General features: G+C 35.4%; 4 protein-coding genes across 4 annotated transcripts; 1 reads left to right on the top strand and 3 right to left on the bottom strand.

Annotated features, from left to right (window-relative positions):
- Nucleotides 1-479: 479 nt before the first annotated feature.
- On the top strand, nt 480-2,881 carry LOC133830194 (cytochrome P450 71AP13-like). The gene is made up of 2 exons (XM_062260119.1): nt 480-1,569; nt 2,001-2,881. Exons 1-2 carry the CDS (start codon nt 640-642, stop codon nt 2,613-2,615), a joined length of 1,545 nt encoding a protein of 514 aa, XP_062116103.1. The 5' UTR covers nt 480-639; the 3' UTR covers nt 2,616-2,881.
- A 2,117-nt stretch (nt 2,882-4,998) lies between these two features.
- Nucleotides 4,999-8,947, bottom strand: LOC133830195 (rhodanese-like domain-containing protein 11, chloroplastic). The gene is made up of 10 exons (XM_062260120.1): nt 8,674-8,947; nt 8,411-8,506; nt 8,198-8,305; nt 7,825-7,921; nt 7,567-7,606; nt 7,411-7,485; nt 5,980-6,067; nt 5,813-5,880; nt 5,531-5,603; nt 4,999-5,442 (listed from the first exon to the last, which is right to left on the bottom strand). Exons 1-10 carry the CDS (start codon nt 8,836-8,838, stop codon nt 5,359-5,361), a joined length of 894 nt encoding a protein of 297 aa, XP_062116104.1. The 5' UTR covers nt 8,839-8,947; the 3' UTR covers nt 4,999-5,358.
- Nucleotides 8,948-13,374: 4,427 nt separating this feature from the next.
- Nucleotides 13,375-14,856, bottom strand: LOC133831990 (uncharacterized). The gene is made up of 2 exons (XM_062262388.1): nt 14,682-14,856; nt 13,375-14,588 (listed from the first exon to the last, which is right to left on the bottom strand). Exons 1-2 carry the CDS (start codon nt 14,854-14,856, stop codon nt 13,375-13,377), a joined length of 1,389 nt encoding a protein of 462 aa, XP_062118372.1.
- Nucleotides 14,857-14,871: 15 nt separating this feature from the next.
- On the bottom strand, nt 14,872-16,616 carry LOC133831989 (uncharacterized). Its single transcript, XM_062262387.1, has 2 exons — nt 16,292-16,616; nt 14,872-16,160 (listed from the first exon to the last, which is right to left on the bottom strand). Exons 1-2 carry the CDS (start codon nt 16,614-16,616, stop codon nt 14,872-14,874), a joined length of 1,614 nt encoding a protein of 537 aa, XP_062118371.1.
- Between the last annotated feature and the right edge of the window lie 413 nt (nt 16,617-17,029).

The raw sequence follows: 17,029 nt of genomic DNA, 5'->3' as shown, positions 1-17,029 counted from the left end.
GACTACCGGTGGAATTAAAGAATAAGTATGAAGCTCCCATCCACCTCTAATGTGACAACAAGTCTACTATTAGTATTGCTCACAACCCGGTTCATCATAACAGAACAAAGTACGTGGAAGTAGACCGTCACTTTATTAAGGAGAAAATTGATGGAGGAGTTATCAAAATTGAGTATGTGCACATTGATCAACAACTTGCAGATATTCTTACCAATGGATTATTTGAAAAAGTATTTGATCTCCTTATGCACAAGCTTGGACTCATCAATATCTATAGTCAAGCTTTAGGGGAGTATTAACAACTAGCAAATCATAGATTCACCTAGTGATAAGTGCTTGCAAATTTCTTGTATTTAGTTTCTTTCCTTAGTTAGAATATCACTATTAATTGTAAATATTCTGCATTTATTTCTTCTATTCTGTATTTGTGTATATATACCGTGTATCTCAATGAAGAAAAGCAAGTCATTTTTTCACTCAATCAATCATCTCTATAGTTTTCTCTATATTTTATTAATATATATGTGGAATGTTAATGTAGAATTTTCATTATAATACAAGTCGTGTAACAGTACATATAAATATCTGACCTCGGGTTTGAGTTTGAGATCATCAAGAGTAGTACTAAGTACGCCGAAGATGGCTCTCCTTGAATCTTTACACGAGTTCACCTATCTTATTCTATTCATCTTCCTTGTATCAATTTTTCTCAAGTACTTACTCTTCCATAATAATAAGGCGGCAACAAAAATAGGCTTGAAGCTCCCACCAAGCCCTTCAAAACTTCCAATCATCGGAAACCTTCACCAACTTGGCACCAAACCTCACATCTCTCTCCGAGACTTGTCACAAAAATATGGTCCAATATTCTACATGCAACTCGGTCATATCCCAACAGTCATAGTTTCCTCACCTAAAGTGGCCGAAGAAGTTTACAAAACTCATGACCTTGTCTTCTCAAACCGTCCTCAAATCATTGCTGCCAAGTACCTCTTTTATAACTGTAAGGACATAGGTTTCTCACAGTATGGTTCTTACTGGAGGTACGTAAGGAAAATCAGTAATCTGGAGCTTCTCAGCTCCAGAAAGGTCCAATACTATAGCCATGTTAGAGAAAAAGAAGTTGCTCGTTTGGTTCGACGACTTTCGGAATCTTATCCTGGCACGGTGAATCTTAGCAAGATGCTGGGATTGTATGCAAACGATGTCGTTTGTAAGGTAGTTTTCGGGAGAGACTTTTCAGAAGGAGGTGACTATGATAAGCAAGGTTTCCAAGAGTTGCTTGAAGAGTTTCAAGAGTTACTTGGGGGACTTGGTGTTTCAGATTTCTTTCCTTCCCTTGAGTTTGTGATTAGCTTAACAGGAATGAAATCGAGACTTATTCATACGTTTAAGCAGTTTGATGAATTGTTTGATCGGATCATTGGTGAACATCTTGATCGTCATGGCCATGATAGAGTGAAAGATGAGAGGAGCAAGGACCTTGTGGATGGCTTACTTGATATACAAAGGAATAATGGTTCTAGTGAGATGACTCTAAGCATGGAAAATGTCAAGGCTATCATTCTTGTGAGTATATGAAAATACTATTAGTTTATTTTTTGAAAGGTTAAAGCGTATTGGACAATATATATTGAAAAATTAAAAGGTAAAATATTGAAAAAATTAGTCCACCTACCATTGTAAAACTTAATTAAATTGAAAATTTTCAGATAAGTTTACTAATTTTAATCTTTCATCTCTATGTCTATTAATAAGAAAAAAAAATTATCATTCTTGTTTTTTCATAATTTATTGTTGCTTTTTTCCTTAATATTTAGTCATCCAATTTTATCCAATTCAATCCTACTTTTCAAACATAACCTACCATAACAAATTAAATTAAGTGGTGATCATCCCACATAACATAACATACTGTACTTTCTTTGTGTGTGTGTGTGTGGGGGGGGGGGGGGGGGCTAGATAGGACATAGGTAACATAATGTTATTTTGTATTACAGGACATGTTTGCTGCAGGAACTGATACAACTTTCATATCCCTTGATTGGGGTATGACAGAACTAATCATTAACCCCAAAGCCCTTCAGAAAGCACAAACCGAAATTCAAAGCGTTTTGGGAGAAAGAAGAGTGGTTTTAGAGAGTGATTTGCCTCAACTGAACTACATAAAGGCAGTCATCAAAGAGACCTATAGACTACACCCTCCAGCTCCTGTTCTAATGCCAAGAGAATCCATTGAGCATGTAGTCATTAATGGGTACGATATTCCAGCCAAGACAAGGCTCTTCGTCAATGCTTGGGCAATGGGAAGAGACCCAGAAATATGGGAAGACCCTGAAACTTTTAGACCAGAAAGGTTTTTGCAGGGCACCCCAATTGATTTCAAATGTCATGATTATGAGCTGATACCCTTTGGAGCTGGGAGAAGAATTTGCCCAGGTATGAATTTTGGTATAGCAGCTGTTGAACTTGCTCTAGCTCAGCTTCTCCATAGCTTTGATTGGGAGCTTCCCCCTGGTGTTACAGCTAAGGATTTGGATATGACTGAAGTTTTTGGCATCACAATGCATAGAAAAGTTGGATTCGTTGTCCTTGCCAAACCACGCTTTCCATGATGTGGGCCTAAATAGTTAACTGTCAAACTTTAGTCCTTTGTGATAAAGGTTTCAGCCCAACTTGCTGCGTTTCATGTTTCAGATTGAATTTTATGACTTATTTTAAAAAAACAAAACAAAAAGCAACTTTCAAGATACGTCCAAACGCCTGAGATTAGGATCACCTTATCTTTTTCTTTTTTAAATGGCAATCTTATCTTATCTTGACTAATTGTTTGCTGTTATTATCATAAATCATACCAATTTGTGAGATGGGATTTGTAGTGCCAATGTATTCGACTTCAGTATAGATTTTCTTTCGCATGCATTATTTTCTCTACAGGAAACACTAGTCAATGACTGTAACACTTATATTCTTGGCTTCTCATTTTCTACAAATAAAAATATTTCAAAATATTACAGGGGCCTTTGGAGGGTATCTAGAGAGTGAGCTCCATGAACTAGCTAAATGAAGGCAATTATAAAAGGGACCTTTCGATTACACTCCCATGCTCTAGGGCTAGATATAGAGAATGAGAAACCCATGGAGTATGTTAGTAATAGTATCAATAGATATGATATTCCTGCCGAGGCAAGTAGTTTTCTAATGCCTGTGCTATTTAGTAATAGTATCAATAGATATGATATTCCTGCCGAGGCAAGTAGTTTTGTAATGCCTGCGCTATCATAAATCATGCCGAGGCAAGTAGTTTTCTAATGCTGAGGCAAGTAGTTTCCTGCCGAGGCAAGTAGTTTTCTAATGAACTAGCTAAAAACTTGAGAGGATCTAGAAGCATTAAACCAGAAAGATCTCAGGGAAGCACTATCAAATGAAGAGAACAGGATTTTGAGCTGATACCTTATGTTATGAGACTGGTGTTAGAAGAATTTCCCAGCTATGAGGTTCGGAACACCGATTGCTGAGCTGCTCTTCCTCAACTTCTGCATTGATTTGATTGGGAGTTCCTCTTGGTGTTACTGACTGTTTAAAGATAAAGATTTGGATATGACACAATTTTTTGGCATCATAATGCACAGGACAGTAGAGCTAGTTTGATCTTTGCCAAACCAGGCTTTCTCTGAGCTAGAACACTGTAATATAGTTGGTTGTTTTCTGGTTCACATGTTCAAAGCATACAGCAAAATGATCAACTACCCATCTCGGGATAATTAGGTTCTATCATTTGAAAACGACAATTTATATTATTGGTTGTATATGTTAATGGTAAAACTCACTTGTGCGAATTCTACATATGAGCACAATATGTGAGAGCAGAAATACTGCTACACAAACATGCAACCTTGAGACCAGAAACACAGCTACTACAAGGGCAGGCTACTTATGCGAGCACTAAGGAATTGTACAAGGAATGTTAGCTGGTCACAAGCATCAAAATTCTGCACACCATTTAAACGTCAAAACATCATAAATGATGTAACTACCTAACTTTTATTTATTTTCATTTATACCATTTGTAACCGACCAATAACTTTGTGTATATTTATTAATATCAATAAATAGTATGAAAGTTAAGACTAAAATGAATGTACTCGTAATGGCTCTATATGACTATAAAAAGAGTCAAATGATAATGAAAGGGGGCAATCTTTGACAGTGAATGAACGTAAGCTCTACTTGAGCTTACCATTATAGTCAAATGATAATGAAAGGGGGCAATCTTTGACAGTGAATGAACGTAAGCTCTACTTGAGCTTACCATTATAATCTCTGATGTTATTTCTTCACTTGATTATTATCCACACAAATTCTTTAAATATTCACACTATTTCTTTGAGTATTCACACAAAGTTTTCCATAAACGAAGATCATCGGTCAAACATATTTTATATTTTTATTATTTTTAATCAGGTTTTTAATTTATTTTATCTTATTTAATTTATAAAACTAAGGGTATTTAGATCTTATCCAAAAAGATAAGTTGACCAAAATATAGCTTAATATCCTAATCTTTAACTTTTTACCTAAACAAAAAATTATGTTTGTAATTATTTAAAACTAAGAATCCAAAATAATATAAAAAACAAAACAGAGAGAGCTAAAATGGTATAAACCCATTGAAACTAAATTTTCACCTCACTGACAATATTTGGAGACCAAAAAATTATAACAATTTCTATGCAAGTGTCCAAAATTGACTCGAACCACAAACCTTAATAGAAAAACCAAATGCCTAACTATTTGAACTACCCATCTTAAGTACACATTGTCCTATAAATTTTGAATCTACCATGTACGATATACTTTCAACTACATGCCAGAAGATGAAAATATGAAGTAAAAGATAGAATTCAATAAATCTCCCTGAATTTTTTCATGCAAGCACAGTTAAAAACACTAATGCTCCCACAATTCATTGCCTAATTGGCTCTGTAGGTGAAAAAGTGAATCCAAATAAGTAGAAAATGAAATATAAAAAAGAGGAATGCAATACATGCACGTTTAGATTACCTACACCTAACTCTGAAGAAAATATGTAGGCTAAAGAAATACTTCACTAATTACAAGAGACATCTAGTTTAATCAAATACTAATTTCAACAGCACATGGTAGAAATCTTGGCAGGGCAAGCAGGAAAAGTTAACACTGACTGATTTACAGTCAAACATCTTTAACTTAGTGACAATAATCCTACCAACCAAAATTGACTTATCAAGCTCAGAAAAATGTGATTCCTGTCATCTGCTACCGCGCAATGTTTTCCTTAAATGAAAATACTCGCATACATGATGCATCTAGTAAACATCAATGTGATCTTAAATCCTGGATATAGATACCTAAACGCTGAGCACCAATAAACAAGGCATCAGCAATCAGAAAGACTCCAACCTGTGTCAAAAGAATAAACAAGATACTAGTATCTTTAGAAAAGGAAAATATATAAAGAAGGTCAATTTGTCCCATAAATGAGAATTACCAGACGAGCAGAGAATAATAGTCGGTAACCCCAACCCGATTTGGCAGCTACAACTCTTTGTTGATCGGTCCAACTGAAATTAAAGGAACTTGTGATAAATTCACTTGCTGATAAGACTGGATCATGTGAAATACTTTCCTTTTTTATTTCACTTGGAAAAATACATCTTTTGCTAATGATTAGAATTTTTTTGATAGATTCTATCTAAAAAAATGTATACTTGTCTGCTTTTTTCATGCACTTTATTTTAAAAAGAAAAACAGAGCAGGCATAAGTAATTACCCAAGAAATTCTGACATCCCACCGATTCCAGCAAATTTAAGTGGCTGTGGTCCTTCTATGACAAGATCCTGCACCATAAAATGAGAACGTGAGAATATCAAGTCCATATTTAGTTGAAAAACGAGAGTAGACGAAAATTTTATTCCAAAGTTACATGAAACAAGCACCTCGTCTTCGGCAGCCTCCAGACCCCCTTGAACCCAGAAAAGGTTTGTATATCCAGCATTGTACAGCAATTCACAAGCAGCAAGAGATCTGTCCAGGAATCAAATAATGGACCAAATAAATGATATACAATTTGAGTAGTCTATGCAACATTCATGGCTGCTATATATCATTTCTAAAGGTGATTCTTTTATGTCTTTCAAATGATACATTGCTTAAAATGTGCCAAATATGACTGGGAAGTGAAATGGTTGAGTTCTATAATATTGTAAATACATGCGCATGGGAGACTCCAAATTCCATTCCCACTTCAAAATAGTGATATGCAGTAGAAGTTCCAAACTCTATCACATAACTACAAGTAGATTCTTCTTGTGCATTGTTTATTATAATGAAGCAATGCATATAGGAATTCCTACTCGACAACAATAAATAATGCAAAGAGGTTGTATCACCCTTTTTACATTATTTATCACTCACTGGCAATGGAGAACCATAGTGTTAGGATGAACCAATGCAGGTGGATAATTCAGTAAGGTTGGAGTCTGTCACGAAATATGAGATAAACTCACTCATGACAAATCGGACATGGGAATTAGCTGAAATACTTTAAAGAAAGAAAGCACTCCATAACAAGTGAGTTTTCAGTAGAACATGATGGAAGCATGCATTACACAGTAAGACCACTTATTAAAGGCTTTGAGAAAAAGGAAGACACGATATCTTCTCTTTAGTAGTGACACTATCTACAATCAAACAGGCATTAATAATTGTAGTTGTAGAAAATTTACAACTTGACTAGATATAAAAAATAACCTTTCTTTATGGTGATTTGGGGATTTATATAAAACAACCCAAATGATTCATAAAAGCAAGAAAAAATGACTTGGCTAGTGGGCTGAAGAAGAGCATTTATGGCTTAACAAGCTCCTAGGAAATATGGGTTTGAAAAGCAGATAAAAGTTGTTACATCAATAATTTCAACAGTGAAGCGGTCCTGAAACTTTGATGTTGTCACATTTTGAGTACATCAGCGAAGTACTCGACAAGTTCAACATGCAGAATCCTAAACTATTGAGTACACCTTTACATGTTCATTTCAGGCTATCCAAGCAACAACCATCCAAGACAGAGAGGGTGCATACATGGTGAAGGTTTCACATGTCTCTCTCCACAACCGAGGTAGAATATGTTGTCATCACTGAAGCCAGTAAGGATATGATTTGGCTTCAAGGTTTCTTGAAAGAACTGGGTTGTGAGTTTGAGTATTATTAACACTTTGTATAATTTTCTCCCTTAGTAAAAGATCTGCAGCAGCTTGTAGACGTAGCCAAACATTAGGCGAACCTCGTTAAGATTTTGTACTATTTATCACATGTTATTATGGTTTGTTCATTTAATCTGGTTGAACAGGTAGATAAACAAAAGCTCACCTCAATCCTTTTTGACATGCCACTATAAGATCAGTATCTTTTGGGAATTTCTCCATGACTTTTGACAAGAACTGGCTGTTGGCAGAAGAAAATAAAGAATATCCAACTCAACATTTGCACATATAAACCATGGAAATCATATAGTTTCCAACTTACGTATCATAAGACAATGTAGGCACACCACTCCACCAGCCACCTACACAAAATTCATGTATAATTAAGAGAACAATGACCAGAAGGGGTAAGCAGCTAAAATAATTAGTTAGATTTTAACATGTAAGATTGGTAATCAGAGTACCTATAATAAACACTCTTCTTTCCTTTGACAAGCTACTTATTACTAATGACTGTAAATTAGTTCCATTAACATTGATAGAAATAGGGGTAATATTTCAATAGTAATGTGGAACATACCCATCACAAAACTTGTCACCTTCCTGGAAACTGTCCCAGGATCTGCACTGTTATCGACTTCAAATATGGGAATCCAAGTGGAGCCTTTTACCCAAGCCTACAGAAAGAATGAAAGGCAGTAAGAAAACTGGTCGTGAAACCAAGGATGCAGACATTAACAAAAATGCCATAAGAACTAATAAAAGGAGAGTGAAACTAGAGATAGTAGTGTAAGTAATAATTTTCATACTGAAACTGAAACATCAAGATCAGGAAGTTCTTCAGATAAAAAAAAGGATCACCAAGCTCTAACTTCATCGTTTAAAGCTAGAATAGCTACATTACAAGTTATTTGTGTTAAAAAAAGAAAATGTATGGATATAAAGCTAGTTACCCTTTGGCGTTCGGTAGAAGGACGAACATCGAGTAAGGTTTTGTTAGAGAGTTGAATTGCATACCCAGCTTCTTTTGGTGTCAAAATTTTAACCTTTCCATCTCGTACCTATAATTAAGAACAATAATCTTTTAGAAAGGAAGAAAAGAAATTGCATTTATGCCATTTCCATTTACCAGAACTTAGTTCATTAGAGTGATCAGGAACAATTACCAAAGCTTCCCATCTCTTCCTGGCAGCAGCCATATCCTTCACTTGTTTCAACTCGTAATCTTCATTTTCAGCTTCCATTCGAATCACAACCCTCCTCTTAAAAATAAAAAACAAATAATCACACATAAATCAAACACGGCAGCTCTGTTTAGCACCTAAGAAAATACCACGCGCAATCAAAAACCCAGATATAATCTTAAATCAAGTTGAAAAAACGAACACTTATTAAAGAGTAAGTTAGAAAAAGTTGAGAACTTGCATACAAAATGGTGGGTTCTATAAGATGTTGTGAGTTGCAGAGAGGAGGAAGATGAAGATAGTTCCCAAGTCCTTTGGCATAGTGTTGTTTTGGAGGAAAGTTGAGATATTCTTTGCTTATGAAAATGAGGGGAAAGTGTGTTAAGGGAAGGAAGTCCCAGAACTTCCATTGGTGCTGGGAACCGGGGTGAAGAGTTTTCTAGAGTATCCAAACTACGAAGAAAATGCTTATCCAGATTTCAGAGTAGTGTTCTGTGCCGGGAAATTTGTTGAAATGACCTTCCTGACCCTATCGATTAAATCATTTCATCTAAAAAAGAAAATCATTTTAGTCAATGTATTTTGCAGTATTAACCGTTTGGATTATATGTTTTACTAAATTACATATCACAACGTTTGTTTTACAAAAACAAATCAAAATACTACTCATGGTGAAAATAATTTCAGATACAAGTTAAATTATTGGGTCCTCGTGAGACAATTGGTACTGACAAGTGGAGAAGGTGGCAAGAAATATAGAATAAAACTAGGCAATATAAACGCGCGCATAATTGTAAAATTCTAATTGGCATATTTGACAATGTTGACAAAATTAATTAAAGAAAATTTTTTGAAAAATTGGTAGTTTCTTGTTTTGTTGAAATGTGTCTTTTTATAATCAGATTATTATATATATGTTAATAAAATAAATATATAATTTCCTATAAAAGAATATCCTTTCTTGAAATGTAAATTATTAGTATTATTTTTTTATCTGATTTATTTGTCCAGAAATCATGTATATATTGTTTTCTTATTTATTTAGGGAAACTGGGTTTAAAAAACTGTCCAGGTTCAATGAATCTGTTTGAACGGATTGCCAGTCTGTTTGAACAGATTCTGACTTTCCTGTTTTGGAAGATTTTTCATTTATTAGCTTATTGGTTTCTGATTTGTTTTCCACGACCTAAAGGGATTCTAAAAAGTATATAATCATCCTTAGGTCGTTGGTTTTTTATCATCTCTCTTGGTGTATTATTTTCCAAATATTTTCAAGTTTTAGAGAGACTTTTTGTTATGTGAAAAACTTGAGTCCAGCAAGTTCTTAGTGGTTTATTACAGTGTACTTCTGTCTTTGTGTTAATTGTGCAGGTTGAACACACTTGGACATTGTTCATCAAGCTTCGGGAGAAGCCTTGTTCGTGAGTCACTTTTTGGGAGGAAAAGTGCAAGTGTTATTGTAACGCCCTACTACCTTAGAGCCGTTACTAAGTGAGTTTAAAATGTGCAACTAACTCGCTGAGCGAGGTTTTTAGAATAAAAGTGTGCTTTAAACAAAAAAGTCAAGGCTATAATCTTTAAAAGTACTTCATTTCACTAAAAGTTCCAGCTATTTAACACTTGGGATCCCAAAACAAGGTTTGTAAACTATTTACAACTCAAAATAGATACACAGTGGATAAATTATCAAAAATAGAGTTTAGTACAGTCATTTCTCAAAAATGCCCCCAACCAAAGCGGTCGGGCAGGCCAAACATGTACACGCCGCCCCCACGCACTCCGTACTCATGGCTGGTTGACTTTCTCTTTGCCCTTACCTGCAACACAGAGCACCCGTGAGCCGAAGCCCAGCAAGAAAACTCAAACAGTACATAACATATGCATAGTATACAGTCACTACAACAGATAGCTCATTTCTAGTCAGACAGTCCATAAAATCAAACACATATACGGCCATGCCGCCCCAGAGGCGTTACCAAAGCCTGGGATCTCGGTCTATACCGTACGGATATCACATGTATCCATTGGGGTCTCACCCTAGCCACGAGCACTACATGTGCTAAGTGGTATTCCCGGCCCCTCTGCCGTTCTCGGCCCTTCGCCATTCCCGGCCCTTCGCAGTTCTCGGCCCTTCGCCGTTCATTCTGCTTTTACCATATTTAGCATTCTCAAATAACAATCAAATATACAATCATTTATTTTAAGCCATATCCTAGCAATGATACAATTTAGGGCCGCGCCCTGCAACAATACTATGGGCCCAAGGCCTGCTCTATGGGTGCTACAGCTTTCTTACCTGTATCCCGAGCTTTCTGATGCACTAAGGCCGCGAGCACAGTCCTCTAACCCGAGCCTCTCCAAAGACCTAGTCACAACACATATAAAACATTTTTTAATACTAATCAATCCAAAACCACTTCCCGGGACCAATCCCACACTCTCGGGATCCCCAAATTCCTAAAACAATTCATTGGAAACATCCCCCGAACCCCCGGAGCAAAAGCTCAAAATTGCAAAATTCCATGTCCTGAAAATAGCCTAGCGCCGCGGCGCTGCCCTAGAGGGTCGCGACGCCCAGCAAGTCAGAGAGAACTTCCCCTTCCCAGAAATAGCCTCGCGCCGCGGCGCCCAAGAACAGGGCCGCGGCGCTCCTTCGCGAACCCAGAAATCTAGGTTTTTCCCCTGCATTTCCCCGAGCCAAAACACTCCCAATTCATCCCAAACTCATACTTAAGCCCCAAAACCAATTCAAAACCCCAAATAGACCATTTAACAACCCATAAACATCATAACCTAGCCCAATTACACAATCACTCCCAAAATTCATACTTGAGTTTCAGATTTCAAATACTTAAACCAAAACTTGAGAGAAGTGCAAACCAGACTTCTAGACTCTTAAACCATAACAGTTATGAGATTTCAAACATGTTTAATACTCTTACCTTAATCAACAATTCAACTTGAGCTCCCTCCAATCCCAGCTTTAAACCAAATTCCTCTTGATAAACTAGCTGAATTCTCATGCAAAACAAGCCATGACTATCTTTCAATTTTCATTCTTACCTTCTAGAAATCAAGTTCAAAACTTAACAAAACATGGGGATAAACCTTACCTCAGAGTAGTCCTTGACCTGAGTTTGATTCCACACCCTTAAGCTCTTCACTAGCCTCAAAGAACTCAGCTCACTTCCTCTTCCACTTTGCCTTCTAGGTTCTTAGTTTTTCCTTTTCCTTCTTGATTTCTCTAGACCTCCAAAACTTGGCTTTTGTCATATTTAGAATAAAGTATTGTGTATATTCATTTCCCTTAGCTAGAGCTATCTAAACCTCTGCCAAAAGACCATCTTATCCCTCCATCAAAATCCCTTCCTAACTAAACCTCAAGGGCACTATTGTCCTTTCACCTATATTGCAATTCTACCATTTCTTCCACCTAAACTTGTTACTCTCAGCAGTAACTAATGGTTACCTAGGTTACTCAGTCACCAATAACCATTAACCACAAATTCTCAATTCAACTCACAAAATTCCCCAAAATACCCCTAGGCTCCTCCCGCGCCGGGTATAAAATCCCGTTGTGATTTTTGAGTTATCTAGCTCTCTAGGACCGTCTCGACACGTGCATCACATTAATATCACCACGCCCACGTGGTACAAACCACAAAATATAATTATCACATTTATGCCATCAACGGGATAAAATTACCAATTTACCCCTATCATGCAAACGGGGCCCACATGCATATTTATACTACCTAAACATGCATTCTAATCACATATTCATTTAAATTCATATATTATCATATTAATTCACTTATTGCCCTCCAGGCACGCTAATCAAGGTCCTAAACCTTATTAGCAACTTAGGGTGTTACAGTTATGATTTGAAGGGAGTTCAAGATCTTAGCACTTCAGAAATTTGATTAGGAGTTTAGATTACAACAGTTGCGACAAATTCAAGAGGGAGTCTTTATTTGTATAAGTCAATTTGGTTTTGTAATCATTTAGATATTCTTCTAATAAATTTCATTCTCTGGGCGTGGCCCCGTGGACTAGTAGCAATTTGCAAAGATTGCTGATACCGCGTAAAATTTCGTGTGTTCTTTACCTTATGTTTGTTTTTATCTTCTGGTCATAAATTGTGTTAAACATATCTGGTTTCTGTTCAAACAGTCTATGTGTCTGTTTAAACATTTCTGTAACAGTACAACAATTAATTATTTAATTTGAATAATTAAGTTGGTAATCATAAAAAACAGAATTTCAATAATAATTAGTATTATAATTATTTTTTGGAAAATAAGATTTTGGTTTTTTTTTTTGTAAAATATTTAAGTTATATATATATATATTTAGAATTTATAACTTAAGGAGTTGTTAACATTTTCACTAAATGAGTAACATAGTATGAATCATGACCTTTTGATGTTTGAGAATCATTTATATATATATATATATATTTGTTGATTCATTTTAGACTAACAATGAATATTATATTTAGTAAATAAATAAAAGAGTTAATGTAATTCACGATTTGGGAAAAAAAATCATATGTAGTATTATTTTGATTAGACGAGTTGTGAAACAAATAAGGTAAGGAATAATATTGAAATTAGTTAATACTCATATTTTTTTTACTACTATGTTTGTGTAATGAAGTTAATATTGTAATTTACAATAATATAAACACATGTAGCGTCAAAATATATATATTGCTAAAGATATAATTGAACTATGTACAATAGCAAGAATAGAGAATTTATTTTTTTAAAACTAGTAAAATTTATACCTTATAAGGTAAGAATTTGAAGGACATGAATAAGGAGACTATATCATTTTCTAGAATAAATAGATTTTTTATGAGTGGGTATTTTGAAATACTTCTTTGTAAACAATATTTTTTATTAAGGTTGGGTCTCCCACCTCATCATCAGCATTTAGTATGATCAATCCTTCTCTTGTGGTAACTCTATCCACACAGTAACATATAATTGACCGTGGGTGAATACTTGCTTAGGGAGGTACAAGCCAACATGTTTAAGAGATTGTCCTTGGCTTTTGTTGATTGTCATGGAAAAACATGGTGCCAAGGGAAGTTGTCGTCTATTAAGCTTGAATGGCCATCTTGATTCATTGGGAGACATGATAATTCTTGGAATTGTGACATTTTCACCAATATTTGTTCCAGAAATGATGTCGCCTCTAATGGACCATTTACCAAGATGCCTGATAATCAATCTTGTGCCATTGCATAGGCCTTCTGTTTGATTTAGATTTCTAAGGAGCATTACAGGAGCACCTTCCTTAAGTCGCATCTCATGATTAGGGATGCCATTAAATTTCAAACCGTGCAAAAATTCAGTTGGATACAAAAGATCTTCATCATTTGTCTTTACACTTGCTTTGCATATACTGTTTGAGCTAAAATATGTTCTCCCTTCACCTGGTATAATATTCATAATCATCTCATTTAGTTCATAGACCATTTCATTTTTTGGTGTTAATATTGCTCTTTCTGTCAAATATGCATGATCGTTGTACTTTTGTAAAAGTGATGGGTAGATAACTTTAATTATGGATTTCATTGGATCTTGAGATGGATTTATGGCGATATCAGAAGGAAGCTTAATTAATTGTCTATCAATGTCATCATATAATGAACCATCTCCAATCTGCAACATCCATTTGTCAAAAGAAGCTATTTTAGCAACCTCAGAACCAGTCAAGCTTCCATTATAGAGCCTCATATTTTGGTTGAGCTCATATATTTTGAAAAATGGCCACAAATATGATGAGTTAAGAGAAGCATCAACAATATCAACTCTTGTACCATTTGGGACAACTGGTAATATTTGTCGGAAATCACCACCACACACTATTGTAAGTCCTCCAAAAGGTTTGTTAGAGCTATTTTCAAACCTTGTTCTTAGAATATCTCTTAAGGTCTTATCCAAAGCTTCAAAGCAGACCTTATTTGGCATAGGTGCTTCATCCCAAATGATCAAAAAAGTTTTCACAAGAAGTCCAGCTAGTAGGGTGCCTTGTCGAATTTCACAAGTCGACTCTGCTGTAACATTCAAGGGAATATGAAATCGTGAATGAGCTGTCCTACCATTAGGCAATAACAAAGCAACTATGCCTGAAGTTGCTACAGGCAAGACTATTTTTTATTGTGATATGAGCTTTGCAGTTATTGTATTCCATAAAAATGTTTTACCAGTACCACCATGTCCATTGATAAAAAATAAATTGCCTTGTTCATTCTCTACTGAATGTACTATTGCTTTATAAGCTGATTTTTGGCAAGGATTAAGAGCAGCAAATGATTTCTCATGCAATATCTTTAATTGATCTCGGTCATAATCAAGCTCTTCATTAGCCAATCTATTACCCGAGTCTCTTATCAAAGATGGATTAGGCAGGGGCATTCCATCTATATCTTTCTAACTTTTTCCCATCTTCAGCATGATACTTTCAATCTCGAACAATGTGTATGCTTCAACTTGTTGTTCAATTAACTTAAGATCATTCATTCTAAATCTCTTCCTTTGCAATGAAGTTATGTCTTCTGACAATGCAATATAATTAGATTTCCAAAGTTGTGACGCATCAGAAACCTGACAGTGAATGAGTATCGTGACGAAAAGATGTCTTAATTCTTTTCCAGTTGCCCATATTGCAGCTTCAGTCAAGCAATCTATCCACTCTTTATCATTGTCTAACAATCCCAAAGCACAGCATGCGCCTTTAGAATTAGGATATGTCACCCCATTTATTGTTCTAATACTTTCATAAGAAGTGCACCTTTTGACAAAATTTAACAACATTCTCAAATAGAAGCGTTCTCCAGTCGAAGGATGCGCAAAGTAAATTCTTCCAATTGCCAATCCATTTTTTCTCCTAGTCCATGTTTTCTCCTTTGAATTCCAAACCCAACTTATAGGGAAATCCGAATAAGTTAGCTCTCGTGCATCATCATAATTCTTGTTTGCCTCCAACCATTGAGTGAACTTTGTTTTTTCTATTCCAGGTATGCAAACAACATTTTCAACACATTTGTTTTCTTCGAATATTACTGTGTGCTCTCCAGGTAAATGGAATGGTAATCTTTCAACTGCTGGCTGTCTGTAATGTATGTCAAATTGGAATATTCTCCAGCAAGCTTCAGTTGCCGAGATATATCTGCAATCCAAATATGTTTTTATCTCATCTATTTCTTTGGCAGTGTCAATAGATTCCATTGTTGCAATAGTTCTGTCATACCCTTTATGAACATATTTGAAAAGGTATTTGACTGATCTAGAGTAATTGCAAACCTCGACATTAATATGTGCATCAAATTTGACAACCAAATTCCTGTGATAAGGGACTACATATCGATTATCTAAAAGGACACATTTCTTTTCGACATGAATACATGTATTTCTCCTTTTGTAGACTGGAAAGCCATCTATGTCGATGGTCGTTTGATCATTGAATTTTTTTGGAAAATGTTTTGTGCACCTATCTTGCATCATACATGGAGAGTTTGAATTAATTTTTCCACAAGGTCCATGAATCATAAATTTATTGACGTCATTATAACCATCAGGATTAACATTTAAGTCCGGGATTTCCGCGCTTATTATATTATCAATATGGTCTGCTGAAGGATTTTTCAATGTCGAATGCAAGAAAAGTAGTATGTGTGCATGAGGCAGTCCTCTTTTCTGGAACTCAATTGTGTATATACCTGCGACAACATAGATAAAAACTTAAAATTTAGAAATTTTGGTGGGAATTGTGAAATTATTGTTGGTAAAAACATTTTTTATAAACAATTGAGTTGAGTTCATTATGGATACAAATGTGAAATAAACTTACATTTGATTATCTTTCCAAACGGTTGTTCTTTTTTCAGATCGTACATTAGTTGGAATAGCTTTATCTCAAATACTCTGCATATGATATCGACCCGATTGTTATCATCTTTGTGCCCTATTAAATGGATCATATCATTTATTTCTGGCCACTTTGGGTTGCAAGTGAAAGTAAGAAATAAATTAGGATATCCTGCCCATTTACAAATTGTCATAGCATCTTGATAATTTTGTACTCTATATCGTGGTCCCCCAGTGTATGACGAAGGCAAAATAATTGATTTCCCCACTTTTGAGCAATCTGAATCACCACGATGAATAGCGTCCATTAAACCAGAAAAAAGGTCTGATCTGAGTTTTTTTGGTTATTTCGTATCCAACAAAATCTTTCTTCTTCAATTTCCATGTAAGAATCAACTATATATTGTTGCAGTAGTCTACCAGATCAAAGAAGAGTATGACCCTCATTTAATCTTTGCTGCAACCTAAAGCAATAATGTTGCCTCATTGTCAACTTTTGCCTTTTAAAAGAGCTTTCAGTTACGTCTCTCAAAGGTATGCCAAGTCTATATCCATCTTCACCATAAGGGTGTATTAATGGGTGCGTCATAGACATGAAACTTGGATGCAGATCTGTGATTCTCTGAATTCCTTTAGTTCGGTGCTCCACAATAACGTCACGTTCGAAGATCGCTTCACTAAAATCACCAACTATTAAGCCTGCTACTTCAAATGATGTTGG

This window comes from Humulus lupulus, chromosome 4, assembly GCF_963169125.1.
Source record: "Humulus lupulus chromosome 4, drHumLupu1.1, whole genome shotgun sequence".
NCBI classification, from domain to species: domain Eukaryota; kingdom Viridiplantae; phylum Streptophyta; class Magnoliopsida; order Rosales; family Cannabaceae; genus Humulus; species Humulus lupulus.
This window is presented reverse-complemented; position numbering and strand designations above follow the sequence as displayed.